General features: G+C 39.6%; 1 protein-coding gene across 1 annotated transcript in view; it reads right to left on the bottom strand.

The window, feature by feature from the left end:
- Positions 1 to 647: 647 nt before the first annotated feature.
- The window catches only part of LOC114316938 (receptor-like protein EIX1), a 29018-nt gene continuing 17814 nt past the window's right edge, over positions 648 to 11851 (bottom strand). Inside the window, exon 2 of the mRNA XM_082882273.1 lies at positions 648 to 813. Within this exon, the coding sequence (XP_082738399.1) occupies positions 733 to 813 (81 nt within the window). The 3' untranslated portion in view covers positions 648 to 732. The remainder of the gene's footprint in view (positions 814 to 11851) is intronic.

Below are 11851 nucleotides of genomic sequence, written 5' to 3'. Positions count from 1 at the left end.
GCTAATTCTAGCGTCAGAAGATTCAGATTCGTCTACATTCCTTGTCCTTTTCATTGGCTATACACAAACAAGTTACTTATTAATATAAGGAAAGTTCTCACTGTTCTCACATTTCATTTCATATCAGACGCGCTTATACTTTCATTTCAATTCAGATACAGTCACATGATCCTTTACTTTCATACGTTCATGTTCACTTAGATTCCACATTCGGTATTGAAATTAACATTACATGTTATTCTACTTAACTTCTTTGATCATGCACAAAGGTTTCATTTCAATTCATTTTCAATAAGGATGTGCTCATAGTAGTTCACACACTTAAACATGATGATGCAATGCCCCTATTTTCATTTCTAGGACATCCTATAGCTCATATGGACTCGTGTGTGCGGTATAACTCATGCTCTGATACCACTCTGTCACGACCCAAACCCGCCCCTATAGGTTTAGCATCGTAACCGGCCAGTAATCCTTGGACTACCGAAGGCCTCTGAACAGATTAACAAGATTAAGGGGCTAGCGGAAGCAAATACATAAATATAATTGTCCAATGAGCTGTGCTGACTTATATAAAACGGAATATTTAAAAACCTTTTATACATAATCATAAGTCACTCACACATTATACCCACACACAATAGAATATCTTAAGTCCAGCCAACAGAATTAAATCGAGTCATACATATATACAGAAACAACGAACTTGAACACAGGATACTTCGGGAATCTCTACGTGAGGCACAATGGTTGGCTGACAACAGAACACAGATCCAGGAAAAAGCCTTTAGGCTCGGGCTCCAGAATGCTCACCTATACATATACATACACACAATGAGCTAAAGCCCAATGAATAACATTAAGGTAAATGGTTTAGTGAACGACATCCGAATATATCATAAGCAGAAAACAGATCAGAGCATAATCATTCTCATATCAGAACATAATAATGGTACATCCCATAGAACACATCACAGAACGTCTTCCGACTAGAGTAATCGGTTCCGAATACCGACTAAACACATATCACCACAATGAAGTGGTTAACGAGATCTTGTAATTACTTGTATGTCATGGACCCATATTTTCATGCCGTCCCCCACGACTTGGGACTATCTATGGATGTCATAATAGATTTCAAACATGGAATATTCGTTCACGAAAACAGATATCATTTTAGAAATCATAGTTTATCACATTTCATTTGGAACATAATTTCATATAAACGTATCTTTACGATAACGTTACTCACAGTGGTTTCAGTAAGCGGTCAATCAATCCTCGAGTCTTGACCTACAATCACAAAATACATAACACAAGCATGTCTTATCATTACACATTCAAGTGGCCATTAAGGCTTAGCTTTCACTACATTGGTTCTTATTCTTTCTTATCACATTGCCTAACACACACACACTTGCAGTCTCGGAACTTAGTACATTCTTTCCTTAGTGTGTTCCTAATCCATAACCTCATTACTATGGCTTAATTAAGGCTTAGGAATACCTAGGATGCAATGAGGATGTCAAAACATGAGTTGGAACACTTAGGCAAATTTTTTGAAAATAAGGTCCCCGCTCGAGCGTAGACTTCCTTGCTCGAGCGGACATGCAAAATGAGAGTGGTCGCTCGAGCGTGACTTTCTTCGCTCGAGCGACCTGTAAACTTGGGAAAAAGTACTGGTTGGTCACAATCCACGCTCGAGCTACAACTCCCACACTCGAGCGGATCAACAACATGCAAAGGGTTCGCTCGAGCGTCAAAGTGGTCGCTCGAGCGGAGAGCTCATGTCTGAAAAAAAATACTGAGAGCTCGCATTCTCTGCTCGAGCGCAGGTTTCCTCGCTCGAGCGGACTGTAAAATCCTTGGTTTTTCCAAAAACAGAGTTTGAGCTTCGGAATGGCAAATTCGAACGTGGCTTGTTCAAACACTTGGAAAGCTTCCTAAAACACAAATACATGATAATTTTCAACTGTTTAGCTCAAAACTCATGGATTTAGCAAGTTTGAACTCAAAAGCTCATGCATGAAAGATTTTCAAATCGTTTTCTTGCTTTCTTCAAAACATGCAAATGGTGACCAACAACCCTATGCATTCTGAAACCATGGACATGATTAAAGTTCACATACATGCAAGGACTTTTTAAAACTCAGACCCAAAATGATCAAATCAAAGATGATTCTACCACGGATACTCATGAAAGCTATTTATGTGCTCAAAGACCCATTTTCTAGCACTCTCAAGAAAGTAGCTTAAGACTCAGGAAATCGTGATGCATGGAGGATTAGCTACAAAATTCAGACATAGAATCCTTACCTAGAGCTTGTTCCCAAAACATGAGAGGTGAATCTTCCTATTCCTCTTCTAATCTTCAAACTTTTGAGCTTTCTCACTCTAAGGCCAAATCCCCTCTCTCTAGCTGAATTCTCTCAATAAGGAAATGCAGAAAAGAATGCTACAAACACTCTCACTCTCAGCTAAACAACCACAACACACACTCTCACACTTTGAATACACTGCACGTGCATACACATGCATCAACCCAACACATCCTCAAGAGTTGCAATTCCCTACATTCAATATAACCAAATGCCCAACTCAAACTTCTCAATACCCCCACACAGATCCTCTGTACACACTCACTTAAGGGTTTCAATCCTCTACACTTCGCTTCACAAAATGCCTCCACACACTACCCACTTAATCACATCTAGGATCACAAATAGGAGTAGATTAGGGATAAATCATGCATCATCTTAGTTAGACACAAGTAACCTTAATCAGTCAAGGTTAGCCCACAATTCAATTAATCAAAATTAGTTCCAAGTATTCTAGTCAGTCAAACCATGAACTCAAATTCGGTTTCTAATAGTATTTAGGCTAACAATTTTAGATTCTAAGTAGAAACCATAACAGATAATTCTATGAATAACAGATAGAAAGCAAAATCATGAAGAATTACATGATAAACTCATAATCTATTCTATTCACTTAATTAGCATCCTTAATTACTGATTAGTAGCTAATTACGGGTCGGGGTTATTATAGTTACGGTGCTAAACCCATAGGGGCGGGTTTGGGTCGTAACGGAGTGGTATCAGAGCGATATCAAATCACGAGTTATACCGCACACACGTGTCCAAATGAGCTATAAGATGTCCTAGAAAAGTGATTTGGGCATTGCATGAGCATTGAAAAAGTGTGTGTGGCCATGACATGAATATATGTACGAATGTGCTAATGTGTTTAAGTAAGCAATTCCTATGTTTATTATTACTGTATTGCATATAGTGAAATGGACAATGCAAGGAATGCCGATGAAACAGAATCATCTGATGCCAGAATGACAAGATTAGAAAGAACAGTTGAACTGTTGACTGAGGCCTTGAGGCTACAACAGAACCAACAGCCCCCACCTCCTCCAGTACAACCCGAATAGAATGTTAATGAGGATGTAATTGCTCTGACACAAAAGTTCAGCAAAATGAAACCACCATCCTTTCAAGAAGGCCTTGAACCACTAAAGGCCGAAGCATGGGTGCTCGAAACAGAGAAGTTGTTTGAAGTGTTTCCGTGTTCTGAGGCACACAAAGTGTTACTGGCTACCTTCACTTTGCAAGAAGAGGCCAGGCGGTGGTGGATGCTTATCCGTGACACCAACAATGTTATGACTTGGGCTCAGTTTAAGGGAGCCTTCTTTGAGAAATATTTTCCTCAGTATGTCAGGGATCGCAAAGTCATTGAATTTGAACAGTTAAAGCAGGGGACCATGTCAGTAGTAGAGTATGAATCAAAGTTTACTGAACTCGCCAGATATGTGCCACACATGGTGGACACTAATTACAAAAAGGCCAGAAAGTTTGAAAACGACCTTAATGTAGAGATACTTGACCGAATCAACGTCCTGAAGTTACTTAAGTATGTGGATGTTCTTGACCGAGCAATAATGGCCGAGTCGAATATTGAAGCATTGAAACAGATTGAAACACCAGCAACTGAATGGCGTGGTAAGAGATGGGGTTTTAAGTTTAAGAAAGACCGAAATAACTCACTGAACAAAAAACAAAATACAGGGTCAACGACCAGTTCTAGCCAGGGAAGTGGTTCCATACCACCCTACTCCGAATGTGGAAAAAGGCATAAAGGGGTATGTTATAAAATTTCTGGTGCCTGTTACAAGTGTGGCAAGGTAGGCCACATGGTCAAAGATTGCCCTTCCACTTCTCAAGGTAATAGTAAAGCTACAGCTAGCGTCGTAGCATCAACTGCTCCACCGAAACCCAACCCCAGAGCTACTGGAAAGGAGCCTGTAAGGCAAGGCCGGGTATTTGCACTCGTACGGGGAGATGTGCAAAATACCGAGACCGTTGTGTTAGGTATACTCTCAACCTGTGCTCAAAATACTTATGTTTTGATTGATTCGGGGTCTACATATTCATATGTCTCGCATGCTTTTTCACGAAAATTGAATAGACCATTGGAACCCATGAAATATTTGTTAGCTTTATCTTCACCCGTTGGGGGATCCATGACTTGTGCTTATGTGTACCGTGCATGTGAAATTATTGTTGGGGATGTGCATTTATATATTGATTTACTGTCTTTGAATATCGATCATTTCGATGTGATATTGGGAATGGACTGGTTAACAAAATATCACGCTACCATAGATTGTGTAACAAAACAAGTTATTTTTTGTCCACCTGGTTTACCTGAATTTGTGTTTAGCGGAGTTGGAGTAGTACCTCCCCCATATCTGATTTCGTCTATGAAAGCTTTTAAACTGATTAAGAAGGGATGTAAGGGGTATCTATGTTGTATTTGACTGTACCTACTGATACTAAAGCTAATGTGGACAGTATTCCTATAGTTAGAGAATTCCCAGATATTTTTCCAGATGATTTGCCAGGGGATTTGATTGACAGGGACATTGAATTCACCATTGATGTGATTTCGGGTACACAGCCAGTTTCCAAGGCTCCGTACAGAATGGCACCTACCGAACTGAAAGAACTGAAAGTTCAGCTACAGGAACTGTTAGATAAGAAGTTCATCAGGCCCAGTACTTCACCGTGGGGCGCTCCAGTTTTGTTTGTGAAAAAGAAAGACGGCTCCTTGAGACTCTGCATTGACTACCGTGAATTGAACAAGGTAACAGTGAAAAACAAATATCCATTGCCTCAAATTGATGATTTATTTGACCAGTTACAGGGTGCTCAAGTTTTTTCTAAAATTGACCTTAGATCCGGATACCACCAGTTAAAAGTCAAACCAGAGGACATTGAAAAGATTGCTTTTCGAACGAGGTATGGACATTACGAATTCCTTGTTATGCCTTTCAGAGTTACTAATGCACCTGCCGTATTTATAGACCTTATGAACAGAATTTTTAAACCGTTCCTCAATGAATTTGTAGTTGTGTTCATAGATGACATTTTGATTTATTCCAAAAGCACGGAAGAACATGAACATCATTTGAACATTGCCTTACAGACCTTAAGAGAACATAAACTATATGCAAAACTAACGAAGTGTGAATTTTGGCTAGACAATGTAATGTTTTTGGGACATGTGATCAGTAAGGATGGCATTTCAGTTGACCCACAGAAGATTGAAGCAGTAGTGAATTGGCCCAGACCGTCTAATGTTACTGAAGTCTGAAGTTTCTTAGGCTTAGCTGGATACTACAGAAGATTTGTGAAGGACTTCTCCAAAATTGCCCTACCGTTGACTCAGTCGACTCAAAAAGGGATATCATGTGACTGGACTGACTAGAGAGAATTAGCTTTTCAAGAGTTAAAGACTCGACTTGTGACTGCACCGATTCTTACCCTACCCTTAGGTACGGATGGATTTACCATATTTAGTGATGCTTCTTATAAGGATTTGGGATGTGTCTTAATGCAGAATGGTAAAGTTATCACATATGCTTCCCGACAACTGAGACCGCATGAGAAAAATTATCCGATCCATGACTTAGAACTTGTTGCAGTAGTGTTTACATTGAAAATTTGGTGTCACTATTTTTATGGGGCAACATGTGAGGTGTACACAGACCACAAGAGTTTGAAGTACTTCTTCACACATAAAGAACTGAACATGAGACAGCGGAGATGGTTAGAACTGATAAAAGATTATGACTTGCAAATTTTGTACCATCCGAGGAAAGCCAACACCGTTGCCGATGCATTGAGTTGGAAATCAGTTGAAAATTTAGCCTGCTTACTCACCAGGTAGAAAGAATTGCTTTGTGACCTTGAAAAATTTGAAGTTGAGGTTGTTTTGCGTGAACAAGGTGGAACCTTAGCCGCTATTTCTACTCAACCGGCACTGATTGAGGAGATTAAAGAGAAACAGCAACATGATGACTTTTTGAAAAAGGTTATTGATGAACGAGAGTCCAAACCGAGGCCAGACTTTAAGTTTGAGAACAATGTGTTGAAATTTCAGGGAAGATTGTGTGTACTGAATGATTTTGAACTGAAAAGACGAGTTTTGCAGGAAGGCCACAATTCGAAACTTTCCATCCATCCGGGAAATACGAAAATGTACCAAGACTTGAAATTGAATTTCTGGTGGCCGGGAATGAAGAAAGAGATTGCTGACTTTGTATCGAAATGTCTTCATTGCCAATAAGTTAAAGCCGAACATCAACGACCCGCAAGTTTACTGCAGCCCTTACCAATACCGGAGTGGAAATGAGAACATGTTACTATGGATTTCATTATCGGTTTACCTCGCTCCAGTAAAGGTATGGACTCAATTTGGATTATTGTTGATAGACTGACTAAATCTGCTCACTTCTTACCTGTCAAAACAATTTATAATGCGGACATATTGGCCATAATTTTTATTGATGAGATTATTAGATTGCATGGGGTGCCTATATCTATTGTTTCTGATAAGGACTCGAAGTTTACATCGAGATTTTGGCAAAGCCTACAGACAACATTGGGTACTGAACTGAGACTGAGTAGTGCATACCATCCTCAGACAGATGGCCAGTCAGAAAGAACCATCCAGACTCTGGAAGATTTAATGCGGATGTGTGTTCTTGATTTCCAGGGAAATTGGGAAAGTCATCTACCTTTAGTTGAATTTGCCTACAACAACAGCCTTCACTCGAGTATTGGTATGACGCCTTTCAAGGCTTTATATGGTAGAAAATGTCGATCTCCTATTTGTTGGGCAGAAGTTGGAGATGGGCCTTTGCTTGGGCCCGAAAATTGTACACGAGACCACTGAAAAAGTGAAACTGATTCAACAGAGATTGAAAACCGCACAAAGTCGACAGAAAAGTTATGCGGATGTCCGAAGGCGAGATAGGGAATATGAAGTGGGTGATCATGTTTTCGTTAAAGTGACACCGAGGAAAGGCCAGACTCGTTTTGGAGTCAAGGGTAAGCTAGCGTTGAGATATGTCGGACCGTATGAAATCATTGAGAAAATTAATTCGGTGGCGTATCAAGTAGCGCTTCCTCCTGAAATGGAGCATATGTATAATGTCTTCCATATTTCAATGTTGAGGGACTATCTACGGGATCCCTTTCATGTTATCGAGCCTACTCATGTAGTGCTAAGTGATGATTACACTTATGAAGAACAGCCTATTCAGGTTGTAAACCGACGAATCAAGAAGTTGAGAAACAAAGAAATTTCATTAGTGAAACTGGATTGGCAAAACCACGGTGGCACTTATGCCACTTGAGAAAAAGAAGATGATATGTTGAAGAGATATCCTGAACTGTTCTCCCTGAATCTAGTATTCTACCAAAATGAAGGTAACTCAAGTTTGGGGACTAAACTCTTTTAAGGGGGGAAAACTGTGACAACCCTCGCCTCTGTTTAGTGCTAATCCATGATTAGGCATGATAAGTAATTGAACAAACTGAAATTCTGAACTGAACGCATGAGCATGTTGCTTGATTGCATTTTCTATCTGTTTGACTGTTAATTGATCTGTTCATGTTTTAAGTTCGAACTGCAAATTAAAGGCCTTATCGGCGACCGAATCTGAAATTGATTTGTATTATATGTTAGTTACAATTTATGTGATTTTGTGGTAGGTTTAATTTAAATTTGATTGGGAATGACTAAATTAGATTAAATAAAGTTGTATTACATTAGTTTGCACTTTTTACCAAATTGCCATTGAGTGGCCATTTCCTACAAACTTTGTTTGGCACCTTCATACATCATTTTTCAGCCACTTCCTTAGGCCAAACCGTGAGAGAGAGGGAGAGTAGAGGAAAATTGGTTTCATCAAGAGTTTTGCTTGGAAACTTAGAAGATTTGAAGGTTGATTGCATAATTGAGCTTCTATACCTAAAATTGAAGACCTAAGGTAGAGATTTCAACTTTCTCATTGTGAATTTGAGTTGTATCTTGCAAGGTTCATGGTAATTTAGAGTTTAAAGTCAATGATTAATTTGAAGAGTTGAATTATGAGCTAACTCATGCATGCATGTTCATATTCTTGCATTTTGAGGTTGTTTTGCATGAATTCCTTCCATGCATGTGTATATTTTGAATGTAGTCCATGAATTCACCATGTTCTTAAGCTTAATCTTGCATTTGGCCAAGTTTTAGAGCACTTAATTCATAAGAGTTCTTGCATGTTATGTTTTTACATAGTTCATGAGAGTTTCTTTGAAATGGTGTTCAATTGACTCATCCTTGGGCTTTGATTTCTTAAATTGATCTTTGAAACATGTTATATTATGGGTTTAAAGTGTTTTTTTCAGAAAATTAGCCCAAAAGGATCGAGTTTGAGGCTTAAATGCTTGCATTTTGTGCTTGGGGATGAATCTGGAAATTCCAGATTTTGGACCCACGCTCGAGCGTAGGACTTCACGCTTGAGCGTACCCTCTGAGTCGTGCACTTCCACTCGAGCGTAGAAAGTTGCACTCGAGCGTGAAATGCATGTACCCAGAAGTTCTTGTGTTTTACAGTCCTCTCGAGCGAGAGAGTTCACGCTCGAGCGAGGTCGAGCATCCATCGAGCGTGAAAGCATCCAGTACTTTTCATGAAGTTTACAGTCCGCTCGAGTGAAGGAAGTCACGCTCGAGTGGAGATCCTTTGTCAGCATGTCCGCTCGAGCGTAGAAAGCCACGCTCGAGCGAGACCCCTGTTTTCTGAAAATTTTGAAAAGTGTTTTAAAGTACATTTTTGCATCCTCATTTCATCCTAGGCATTCCTAGGCCTAGTTTAAGGCATCTTAATGAGGTTATTGATGTAGAACCACACCGAGTCAAGATAGGGACTAAGTTGTTGATTCCCAAGTGTGTAACTTAGTGTGTTTGTTCTGTAACTGTGTAGGGTTGGCATATGAGGACGCTCATTAGCTGCTTATAGCCCAGTGCTCTGTGAGTAACAATATTGTAAAGATATGTTCAATTATGAATATTTTCTGAATGATTAACTGTTCTGTTTACTGAAACGTTACTATTTAATGAACGAATGTTTGTCCTATTTGTACACTGTATTCGTGGCATCCTTAGCAACTTACTGTTACTGTACTGTCACTGCTACTGTCATAGAGATCTCTGTCGGTTCCCAGGTTTGGAACCACTACTGTTACTGTTATGATGGCCATCAACTGACTGTTCGGTCTGTTAAGACCTACTGTACTGTTTTGCTATGGAATGTACCACATATGATTGCTATGGTTTCTAATCGACTGATATGACTGTTTAATTACTGAAAGGACATTCATTCTTAACCTCTTTACACAACTGTTATTCACTGGGCTTTAGCTCACTGTTTATATATATGTAGGTGTCCAGGCACCGGACCGAAGCTAGGAGCATCGGGTTAGCTCTCGTTTTGTCAAGCCAACCGTTGTGTCTCACTGCGAGGTTCCAAGTCGTTTCAAGCCAAGGCTGGTTTGGGGTGTTTTAGATTTCCCCTTTTGCCTTTGCTCTGTAATAAATGTTAAGACTTGCACTATACTGTTGTGGTAGGGATTTGGTCCCTAACCTAAATGTTTGTATATATGACGTATGTATATACTATTTTGGTTTTGAATGTGAATATGTTCAGGAAAGTCTTTTTGCATTCAGAATGTCACAGCTCATTGGACACCTTTTATTTACTGTTTTGGCTTCTGCCAGCCCCATACTCTGTATTACTGTCTCTACTGTTAAGCAGGCCTTTTGGTAATCACAGATTACTGGCTGGTTACGGTGCTAAACCAATAGGGGCGGGTTTGGGTCGTGACACCAATCTACCGGTCTTGCTCATCAGTATTAGCTTCAAAGTCAACTTTATCGCCTGCGTCAAGAGCCTGGTCAGTTTGTTAATGATTTCCTCTCTCAGATATATTCTGTCTGGGACCAACTCGTTCTCTCTGAACTTGTCTGGTCTCATGTTGAAGATGCTACTTTATTCACTCAGTATCGTAATCACTAACGATTGGTTCAGTTTCTCATGGCTCTTACTACTCAGTTTGAGCCTGTGCATACATCTCTACTTCACCGCACTCCATTGCCCACTCTTGAGCAGGCTATTTCTGAGTTATTATCTGAGGAGACTCGTCTTGGCCCTCTGAAGACTCATCATGTGGATACAGTTCTTGTCACTCTCCAATCACTGAGTTCCTTTACACCAATCACCTAGCGGCCCACTACTTGCAATTATTGTCAGAATCGGGGCCTTCCTTTTACTCATTTTCTACTTTATTGCCCAGTCAGATCCTGTCTGTACTGTAACAAGATTAGTCCTGGTCATCTGTAGCAAGATTGTTTTCACAATCCAAACCGCTCATCTACTACTCGTGGGGCTTTATCACGAGGTCGTTCACAATGTGCCGAGAATCAGTCTAGATCTTTGCTTGTTCATCGCACTGCTGCTGCTGCCTCTGAGGAATTTTCTAAGCCTTTAGATCCAGCTGCTCATGTCTTTTCCCAAACTGATGTTGAAGCCATGTTCAAATAGTTTCTCACCACCTCTAGTACACCTTATTCTACTGCTCTATATATGACTTCAGGTACATCTCCCTAGTATTTTGACTCAGCATGTTGCAATCATTTGATTTCTAGTTCTACCCTATTTTCTTCTATTTCTTCCTCTCCTTATATTCATTCTGCTGATGGTTCTCTTATGTTTGTAAGTCATATTGGTTCTGTTTCCACCTCTTATCTCTCTTTATCAAATGTTATCTTATTCTTGCTCTTACTCTAAATCTTATTTCTATTAGCCAATTATGTGAGCTTGGTCTAATAATCACATTTTCTACTGATGGTTGTTTGGTATAGGACTCTTAGACGGGATAGACTCTTGGGATTGGCCGTAAGCATAGACGTCTCTATGAGTTCGTTCATCTTCATATTCCAGACTCCACCCTAATAGCTGCTCTTACATCTGCTTCTAGCATGTCTCCTTTTAATATTTGGCATTGTCGTTTAGGACATATTTCTGTTAGTCGATTAAAATCTTTAGTTTCTACTGGTCAGTTAGGTTATGTCATTCTCGATACTTTGGATTGTTTATCTCGTCAACTTGCAAAACAACTTACTTTATCCTTTAATACAAGTACTACTGTTTCTCATGCACCATTTGATCTTATATATTTTGATATTTGGAGACCATCATCCACTACCACTATCGGGGGATCACGTTACTTTATTGTCTTTGTTGATGATTTTTTACGTTTTACATGGTTGTTTCTCATGAAAAGTCGATCAAAACTCAAACAACTTTATTACAATTTTGCAAGCATGGTCCAAACCCAATTTTCTAAAATCATTAAAATTTTTCTATCTGATAATGCTATGGAATATAGGGATTTTGACTTTCTCTCATTTCTTCAGCGTCACGGTACTCAGCCTTATCGTTCCTGTGCTGGCACAT

This window comes from Camellia sinensis, chromosome 8 (assembly GCF_055761805.1).
Source record: "Camellia sinensis isolate YWXY chromosome 8, ASM5576180v1, whole genome shotgun sequence".
NCBI classification, from domain to species: Eukaryota; Viridiplantae; Streptophyta; class Magnoliopsida; order Ericales; family Theaceae; genus Camellia; species Camellia sinensis.
This window is presented reverse-complemented; position numbering and strand designations above follow the sequence as displayed.